This window comes from Lolium perenne, chromosome 4 (genome assembly GCF_019359855.2).
Source record: "Lolium perenne isolate Kyuss_39 chromosome 4, Kyuss_2.0, whole genome shotgun sequence".
Lineage (NCBI taxonomy): Eukaryota > Viridiplantae > Streptophyta > Magnoliopsida > Poales > Poaceae > Lolium > Lolium perenne.
Genome location: NC_067247.2, coordinates 144,277,528 through 144,288,206, shown reverse-complemented (window position 1 = coordinate 144,288,206; position 10,679 = coordinate 144,277,528). Strand labels below are relative to the sequence as shown.

Below are 10,679 nucleotides of genomic sequence, written 5' to 3'. Positions count from 1 at the left end.
GTGTCTGTGACCCCAAACCCATCCATACATTTGTCATTCAGTTCATCTGCTATTAGCTTAGCTAGTGCATAGTGGAGTTACTTAGGTGAGATGATGACATGCACCATTTCAGAAACTCGTGTCAATTGCAAATGCATGTGAGCTCACCTATAAATTGTGTCTATATCGACCTCTAGCTGATCACAACACCAAAACGCATACACAAGCTAGATAGTTGGAAGCTATCTCCTTACACAATGGCGAACACCAACAAGCAGGCTCTAGCTCTCGCTGCTCTCTTGGTCCTGCTCACCAGCACCCACCTCGCCGCTGCCGCCAGAGCCCCGGTTTCTGTCACCGGCATTGGCGCTGGAGGAGGAGGCTATGGTGGTGGTGGTGGCGGAGGAGAAGGTGGTGGAAGTGCCGGTCATGGTTATGGCTACGGCTCGGGCTATGGTGCTGGTTATGGCTCTGGAGGCAACATTGGCGGCGGTGGTGGTGGTGGCCATGGGGGTGGTGGTGGTGGAGGCAGTGGTGGCATGGGATCAGGGTACGGCTCTGGTTACGGTGGTGGTTATGGCTCCGGTTATGGTTCCGGTGGTCAAGGCGGTGGGGGAGGTAGCGGGGGAGGAGGCGGCGGTGGATCTGGCTACGGTGGTTTTGGTGGTGGTTACGGGTCTGGGTCTGGGTATGGAGAAGGCTATGGATCGGGTGGTGGCATGAACGGTGGTGGTGGTGGAGGTGGCGGTGGTGGAGGAGGAGGTGGCAGCGGAAGTGGTGGTTTTGGGCATGGAGGCGGTGAAGGCTACGGACATGGTGGTGGAGGTGGCTATGGTGGCGAACATGGCCATTGAACATTTGAACATCATCTATAGAAATTGTTACCACCGTTTGTAAACATAAATTAAGCTGGTGAATTATAAAGTAATAAACACCGTGGCTACGCTTGGGTTGATCAGCCTGCTATGCATGTTAATAATTGTTGCCACTGTACTGTATTCATAAGGTGGAATAAAGCTTGTACCATTTGAATAGTGATTTCTATGAGGTATACTAGTACTAGGACTAAAATCACGACCTGGACTGAAGAAGACGAGATGTGTTGTCAATTTGGCCTAATTTTGCTTGGTTAGCCTTGCCTCTTTTGACTTTTCCTCCACGCGGCTTCACCTCCCCTCACTGATGGGCTTAGACTATGTGCCCAGGTTTTTATCGGAACAAAGATTTGGAAGCACTAGTAGAAAGTTGACCTTTTGCACCGGTTGGTAAGGGCTATATGCACCGGATGCCCAACCGGCTGAACCGGTGCTAAAGGGTACACCACGTGGCGGCTGCCGGGCGTCCGAGTGGGAGGATACGAACCGGTGCTAAAGGGTCTGCCGCGGCAGAAAAACGCCCCAAAACGCTGCCGCGGTAGAACCCCGCTACCGTAATTTTTTTTCGAATTATTTTCCACTCCCTCTTTTTTTCCTTTTTTCAGAATTTCTAATATTTTAGTTATTTCACAAGTTTAGTCTCTAAACATCCTTATCTCTAGTCCAATTACTTACTCGTGCTCAAACTTCCCGCTCGGTCACCCATCCTCCAACTACTCTAACACTAGTACGCTTAACTTTCAAGTTCCTTTTCATCCCGCATCCAAGTGCTTCGAGCGCATGTATATGATACTAGTATCATATCAATCCTATTAACATATTGGTCGATGTCATATTTCTTTATTGTTCAAATTTCAAATAATTATTTTAATAAACAAAATTAATGTTGTGATAGTAATATTGAATAAATAAATAAAAACTAACTTTATAATTTGTATTATTTATAATTATTTTCAATTTTTAATTTTTTTTGCCAAACCTAAAACCTGAAAATTTGAAAATCTTATAATTTCCTAAAAGTAATAGTAATCTTTATGCAGGATGCAATTATTTATTTTTTATTTTGAAAAAATAAAAAAAAATCCTAAAATTTCTGAAAAAACTAAAATCTTCCTGCTTTCATATTTTCATTTGGCATTTTGAGAATCTAAAAATTAGCTAACCGGGTAAACCCGGGTGAATTCGGATGTAACTTTTTCCCACGATGATTTTGATATATTATACGTTTTTTTTCGACGTCGTATGCAAAAGTTATTACGGTGTTACCATTTTTCAAACATTTTTTGCAATAAAAGTGAAAAATCAAATTTGTTAATTTTCCCTAATAGTAGGTTGCATAACATACATGAATCTCAAAAGATTTTATTTTTTGAATTTTCTATCATTTTCTTTTCTATTTTACAGTGTTAAAAAAGGTGATCCACGGGGGGGGGGGGGGGGGGTGGGGTGTGGAGGTGCGTGGGAAGCAGAAAAACCTTTTAAAGGGTTGGCGTCAGCCGGTGCAAATGGTCTACCCTTTAGCACCGGTGCTAATGCCCCTTGGACGTCCAGACCGCATGAACCGGTGCTAATGACCCCTTTAGCACCGGTTCGCGCCAAATCCGGTGCAAAAGCTCTTTGGAGCAAAAAACCAAAACCCTTGTTTCTACTAGTGAAGCTGGGTTAGCTCCGGCATTGCCGATGGGCAAAGGAGTTAGGGTAGATCGGCGTCCAGCAGCAAGGAAGCAGAGGTGGGCGGCGTGTGGCTGCTGTGCTGCGGCAGTCCAACAACAAACCGGCACAACTTGTAAGACTAGGTAAGCTAGTAAAAAAAATCTAAGAGAAGTACTAGCATTTTTTACAAATATAACCCTGCACATCACCATTGTAAAAAATAATCCCTCAAAACTCGATTGTCAAGAATAGTGGAAAAGGTGACACGTGGCAGTTCCTGCCATAGGGGATGCCGGGAGGTACTTTCCGCCAACTAGGATGGTCGGAAGCGTCTTTCCGCCACTCCATATGGTGGGAAGTGCATGTTGGCCAACCACACCGCCCCACCTCCAGCCGCCAACTCACCCCCTTCCCACTCTGAATGGCGCACCCGTTGACGGGATGACACATGTCACCTTTTCAACTTTCCGCCAACTAGGGTATTTTTGACCATTGATTTCGGAGGGGGTAATTTTGACATCAACATATGCAGGGGAGTATTTGTAAAAAATATTATTTGGAAAAGACTCCTTTCCGCTAGGGTATTTTTGAACTTCGATTTGTATTTTTAACATTAGAGGCTTGCTCCAGTACAACCCCCCTCCCCAAACTCAACAAAACTGAACCGGTATTATTTAGGCCCATATCCAAGCCCAAATCCAGAACTCAGTATTCCCACGTATAGGCATACAATCGTCGCAAGACAGTCCGGCGGGCACCGCAAGACAGTCCGGGGCCGCAAGACAGTCCGACGCGAACACCACAAGACAGTCCGGCGCCACAAGACAGTCCAACGCAAGCACCGCAAGACAGTCCGGTTAGTCTCGTTCCCAACGCGACGGACAGTCCGGCCGAATTGCACCAGACTGTCCGGGACAGACTATCCGACAGTTCGTCGCGCCGTCACGCCGCCGTCTAGCCTGCACGCCGCCCCAACCATACCGGTACGGACCTAAGAAACATTGCCGAGACTCGCGTCGTCCAGCTTCGCCTCACAGTGCCTCGTGGCTGCCTATCACCACCTTATTGCTCCTCCCGCCCGGCGGCCACGACCGCCACCGCGCTGACGAATCGCCACCAATAATCCACGTACATACATAATTATATACATACGTATGCGGCATACAACTTAGTTGGATCATACGGGTTTTGTACTGGGCTACGTATACCAGTTTAGTATTAAACGAAGGGGTATCAAGCGATCTCAGCCGTCCTTGTATTTAAGTTTGCTTTGAGTTTAGGGAAGGGGGTTGTACCGGAGCAAACGCCTTAACATTAATGTGATCATATGCATTTGGAAAATCCTGCTTTTTGTAGGAAGACACTGCTAAGTAAGCCAGCTCCTCTTCAAACAGAAGAACACAGACATGGATGCGCTGCTGCACATGCGTCTGCTTAAGTTACCATACATCAAAACATCATGAGCACCAGATGGAGGGTTCATGCATGCATGGTTGGCAGAGATGATCGATTAATGTTGTTTGACATAGGATGACCTTAAATCTGGGCACCAGTTAAGATTGCTGCCCCAAATGCACATTTCCACAGTGGTAGATGCATTGCACAGCATGACAAAAGCCAATACTAGCACACGCATGGTTTCGCGTCGCTTTCATCATGCGTCTACCTGTCGAGCCATAACAGAACAGTGTAGATTAAGCTTATTGATCAATTACGTTTTGGATTCTTGCGTACAAAACGCCCCTATGTTTTAAGTAAGATTGTCCGTTTTCGGGTGGTGGAACTCGCTGCCCTGCTTGGCTTGCTTTGGGGATCGATCGTTGAGGGGAAGTAGCTGTGGAGTTGAAGTCTGAAACCAACCACCTGCATATTATTGTGTTGTTTCCGTTGCTCAGATGTTTGCATTGCTTTGGTGTAGGTAAAGAAGCCACTGCCATCTTTTTTTTTCCTTCAGAAAATGTAACAACTGTGCCAGAGACGAGCGTTCTCAACGGTTAACTGAACTTGCAAAAAAAAAAAAAAGGTTAACTGAAGGAGCATACAAGAGTGGGCGTTCCCAGTAAGGGATGTTGTTTGAACGATTTAGATCAGGGTCTCACACATGCACAATCACACAGAATTTGCACCTCAGGGGGTTGAGGAATGCATTCTCATGTCTTTTCTTTATTTTCAAAGAAGGAATTCGCAGAAAAAAATCCAAGGAGTTACAGTGAGCCTTGTTACTGCATATCTTCGCCTCTGTTTGCAGTTACTGTTGCCGGTGAATATCTTGAACCAGGTTCAGGCCCGACAAGTTGGCCCCACGAGGAAAAATGTTGAGCATATATATACGCTCTACTTTGTGTGGGCATGTGAGAGATAGCTATAGCTCGATTACCCTGAGCAAACCAGACTAATCTAGTCCAACCTAGTTCAACCAGATCTACTGCTCCTGAGTGCGTGCGTGTTGGGTACGACCGTATCACTTGACTTGGTCATTTCGCTCTCTTCTTTGTCTCTTCCCTGTCCGTGTAATTATTCCTCAGTATATATACGGCCTACTTACCATGGAGTAAGATTTTTTTTCTTTTGGACGAAGACTTATTCCTCAACAGCAAGCAGTTCATTGCCATTGTTATCTGTGACTCAAACAATGGCGACTTAGGCTGTGGTTACGAAACTTTACCATGCTCAACATGCTTGCTGTATCGTGGTTGCTATATTAATATAGCGGGACGAAAGACTATTTCGAGAAGGTTGTAGTTAGCTATAAAATTGTCTACTAATTCTAGCAAGATTTTTTTGGTCACATATTTACAGAAAAATCTCCAACATATCCCAATAATCTTTAAAGAGAAATAACTATCCCAAGCACAACGCTGCAGTCTAACGATATCCTTAAACGAAGGCTAAAAAGGTCACCCGGTTACTAAGCAACTAATGACTAATTAGGTTAAGAAAAAAAGAAATTAAGGTGATGATTTCTCATGAGAAAATATTGTAATGCTAGCTATATTGACTATGGTTAGCTGTTGTGTCAACCAAACCGTCACCATGTTTTTAATTGAGTCCTTCAACAATAAGTCGTTATCTAGCTTGGAGTTCACCAATCATAGTTCTTCAACGCGCACGTGCAGTGCACACCTAGATGCACGCACAGAAGAAAGTTTCAGGTGTACCTGTGCTGCAGTGCAAATGAGCTGATATGGTCAACCATGACCCAAAATAACAATAAACCAAATATTCTCATGTGGCATCTTCCAACCTAAGACAGTTAAATGATTTGATTGATTAAATTCTCCCAACAAATGACCTAATTGCACGCAGGAGCTAGCCAACAACCCACCCAACCTTACATGGGAACAATTAACCTCTATGCGACTAAAGGACCTAGCAAACGAATTACATGTATGAAAAAATCCATAATATCATCACAGAGGTCTCCAAAATTTGCATTTTTTTCCCAGTTGTGTACATAACATGTTCAACCTAAATTTCATGACCATGTTTTTTCATCATTATCAGTTAAACAAAATTCACGCTGTTGAATATTGCCTTGCCCATATGAGAAACTTCTCCTTTTGTCCCTCTATTTTTTTAGATAGTGGAAGATTAACTTCACTGGCCTCTGCATCCGAATGTGCAAACAACCAATTGTTACAAAGTCTCGGTTCGACACGTCTTACAAATGGAACAAAAAGATCAAAACTGCATGGCTCGGACACTCCGAGAACTCAGGTATTGCAAAGCCTACTACTAAACTGCCACCCATGTCGGGACATAAATCCCTAGATAACTTGCTCTAACTTGTTGCTGCCCTGCATTGTTTCTCTCTTCCTGGTCTATTTTTTTTTGGAGCAACCGGCAGGAGCACTGCCTTTTCATTAAGCAAGAGGGAAAACTATACAACTGTACAAAGGATCATTGGCGGACGCAGCGGGGGGGCCGGGGGGGCCGTGGCCCACCCAGAAATTCGGCCCGCCAAGATTATATCCCATGGAAAAAAAGGCCAATTAGCAAGGACCCTGGAAGAGATAGCGTCGAGGTGAGAGGTCACGCACATCCTACGATTCCCCACGCCCCGAGCGGCCGATTCCCCGACCGCCGTCGCCCGCCGGCCTCGCCCGCTCCCCGCCGTCGCCCGCCGCCCGCCGGCCTCGCCCGCTCCCCGCCGTCGCCCGCCGCCCGCCGGACTCGCCCGCCCTCAACTCTGTTCTCTGCCTGCCGTCGCCCGCCGTCGCCCGCCGGCCTCGCCTCGCCTCGCCCGCCCTCAGCTCTGCTTCTCTGCCCAGTCCGGCTGTCCGCCCCTGTCCCTTGATGGCCTGATCTTCCCAAGACAGTAGGCCACGACCAGAACTCCAGAAGTGAGCCCCTGATCTGCATTTCTACCATTCACCATCAAGTTTACTGTTTGCGTATGAGATATGACTCTCTGTTTATATGAATAAACTGTTATTTTCATGTGTGTATGTATCAAATTATCATTTATCAATGTATGTTTGTTTTGTGTGTGTTAAATCTTATATGATGAAGATCAAGAACACATAAAATTGTTAAATTAGTAATGTTTGAATGTTTCAATTGTGTAGAAATGAAGAGAAATAGCCAAATTGCGCTACTTTTTCAGAAACAAGCATCAAAGAAGATTGCATCTCCGGTCCAATCTGATATTGTTCACGATGAAGAAGTCGAATCCGATGTTGAGAGTGAGATTGATATTGAAGATACAACACCACACCCACCCTCACCCCAACAACCAAATGCAAGGTCATATGATGCTCACTTTTGTCCACATGATCCGGGGGACAGGATTCCTATTTCAATTGGTTCTTATTGCCGTGGCAAAGGATAATGAAGCATGTGTGTGGTTCTTTGATCATGTTTCTTATTTGTTCAATATCATTGGAGTTTCTTGCAAGCGTCATGACATGCTTCGAGATGTTAGAGCTCAACAAGTTTTACAAGCACTTGAGATGGGTGAAATTGAAAGTGGAAGTGGACTCAATCAAGAGATGGGTTTATCTAGACCCGGTGATACTCGATGGGGCTCTCATTACAAGACCATTCTACACATTGTTGATATGTACCCGGTGATACTTGAGGTGCTTTTAAGGATTGGAAAAGATCCTTCACAAAAGAGTGAGTGGACAAGAATAAGAGGAGTTGCCGCGGCCTTTGAATCATTTGACTTTGTTTTCAATCTCAACTTGATGCTTGTTGTTCTTGGCTACACAAATGACTTGTCTATATCTTTGCAAAAGAAGGATCAAGATATTCTCAATGCAATGGTGCTTGTTGGATTGGCAAAGGAGAAAATGAAGGATATGAGGTCATCACTTGGATGGGAAAGATTTCTTGCAAAGGTGACATTCTTTTGCAACACTCATGGCATTGAAGTTCCTTCCCCGGAATCTAATTATGTGGCTCATGGAAGATCACAACGGTATTATGAAAAGCAAACAAATGATGATCGTTATAGAAGAGAAGTGTATCTTGGCGTTGTTGACCAAGTTATTCAAGAGCTTGACAATCGGTTTGATGAGGTTAACATGGAGTTGCTTATTTGTATGGCGGCTTTGAATCCCGTGAATTCATTTGCTTCTTATGATGCACAAAAGGTAATGAGACTTGCTCAATTCTACCCCAATGACATATCAAGCATGGATTTGTTAAGACTTGAACCCCAACTTGAGATCTTTATTGATGACATGAGAAAAGATGATAGATTCAAATGTGTCAATCATCTTGGTGAGCTCTCTATTAAGCTTGTTGAAACAAAAAAGCATGTTGTTTATGATTTAGTTTACATGCTTCTCAAATTGATATTGCTTCTACCGGTGGCGACGGCGAATGTTGAAAGAGTATTTTCCGCAATGAGTCTAGTAAAAAACAAGTTGAGAAATAGTATGGGTGATAACCTCTTGAATCATTGCTTAGTGACATTTATCGAGCGAGGGGTGTTCATTCATGTAAGTGATGATACCATTGTTGAAACTTTCATGGCAATGCGAAACCGTAGATTGAAGAAATGATGTAAGTTTCTAATTATGCTATATTCTACCATGTAAGACCCTTGTAATATTTTGAACTATTTGTATTGTAATCGTGCACATTTGGTATATGTATTGAACTCCAATGCAATGAATTTATCTTGTATATTGTTCATTACTTCATTATGCAAAGGTTTTTCACAATTTGGGGGTGCGCAAAATTTTTTTTTTGAGGTGTGCCCCCCCTCCAATTCTTTCCTGCGTCCGCCACTGCAAAGGATATGCATGTTTGTGGCAAGGTGTAAACATGCGACAAACCACCCAAAAGGCCAAAAAAAAACCCCCTAATCCGGCTCGGCCGCAAGACCACAATTAGTTGATATACAAGTACATAGCATGCAAAGGGGTAACCCCCCCCCCCCCCCCCTTTTTTATAATGTGTGAATTATATATCTCTTTCAATTAGTTTGAACTTTTGATTGTGCTAGCTAGTGCATAGGTCTTGGGTTCAAATTCTTGCTTTTGCAATTGTATTGGTTGTTGCCGTTGGCCCCCTCTATGTCTACGTATACGTCTCTTGAGTCACACGTGAGATTTCTCTATGCACATGTTGGCCTCCCTATGTGCGGATTGTCTACCTCTTCCCTTTAGTTCAGATTTTTTTTGCTTACGTTGGCTAGTGCATGAAACAAATTACCGTAGGGTCTTTCCCTACAGTATTTCTTCAAAAAAAAAATCTTAGATCCATGGTCTCTTGTTTAATGAAAAAAATGAATATACCTATCTTATTACCATTACAATGTTTCTTAAACACATTATATTTAATAAGAACAACTCCGCGAAAGAGTTTACCATAAGCATATCTTCCATGTACATGATAATGAAATTTTAGTTAGTTAAATTATCTTATTGCCCTCTCTATAGTGCCGGTGAATATGATAATGAAATTTTGCAGGGCTTTAAGCACATGATTCGTACATCATGATTTTACTTTGGGGTGTTTGGTAACTCACCTAGATGTACTTAACCTGGACATAAGCAAAGTTGCAAGCATGCATCATATTTACGTAATTCTAAAAACGCTTTCACTCTTTCAGTCCTTAGGCAACCCTAATCTTTCAAACAGTTGGGGATCTTAATATTCCAGTTATTTCTTAGGTAGCTTGTTTAGGACGAATACGAAAGCATGTGTACTTTGGTGAGAGTTTCCGTTTCCTTGTCATTCCCCCCTCTTCAGGGGATTGGTTGCAAGTCCCTGTCAATGCCTGAAAATCTCTCATCTTTTTTGAACATTACCAGTCTCGATCGGACAATGTTTCTTCTTTCTCGTGCTTCTAGCTACATCATGCACACGTGTTTGTTATTACTATTTAATCCACCAGCTGAGTCAACATATCGTTTAACAATCACAATTATATGCAAAGTTAGTGCCAATCTCCTATGTTTAGTTACCTACTTATCTGTTTTACTTTTAAAAATGGGCAAAATTCAGTTACTTATGGCACAAAGTAGCATGCCAGCTAAGATACAAATCACTCTAGACATGTATACCATAAAATAGTAATGCATTTTGTAAAGCTTAGTACCTTTTTTTGTTACTTTTTCGGTGATTAGCCATGCCATCGAGTTGGCTACTTGAGGATAAATGTGCGGAAATCTTCCGGAATAACATAATTGGGTTAGTTTCCCAAGTATTTATGTGACCCTGTACACTTAAAATTGTACTACATCTATATATGATTCCAATTAAGTTCTTCATTTAGCTCGTGCGGCCATGATTTGTCAAAGCTCTGAACCTTTTGCCGGCCAAACACTTATGCAATACTGCATTGATCTTTTGGTAGCCTGGCTGCTTTTTCCTTCAAATCCACAGCACCTGTTAATATCACCAAAACTTTCCGGGAATGCAACCAATTCCAAAGCAACAAGCTAAAGCTACAACCTCAACACATGCCAAGTCAGACTGACAAACTAACCTCGATTAACTTTTTTTTTGCGGGTAAAAATAGACCTTTATTATGAAGTAGGAATTACAGATAGCTCAAGCTGAAGCTCCTGAATGACAACATCGATAACTTAATCAGGCACTAACTAAATTATGATTCATATAAGACCAGCAGTTGTGAGTTCGTTATCAACTGTGTTTTCTTTGAACGGAATTGAAACCTGAAATTGTATTTAAGTCATTGTTAATGGCCGTTGC

The 10,679-nt window shown here is 43.0% G+C and overlaps 1 protein-coding gene across 1 annotated transcript; it reads left to right on the top strand.

Annotated features, from left to right (window-relative positions):
• Positions 1–36: 36 nt before the first annotated feature.
• On the top strand, positions 37–1,021 carry LOC127294118 (uncharacterized). The gene has a single exon (XM_051323871.2). It carries the CDS (start codon positions 237–239, stop codon positions 831–833), a length of 597 nt encoding a protein of 198 aa, XP_051179831.1. The 5' UTR covers positions 37–236; the 3' UTR covers positions 834–1,021.
• The last annotated feature ends 9,658 nt before the right edge of the window (positions 1,022–10,679 follow it).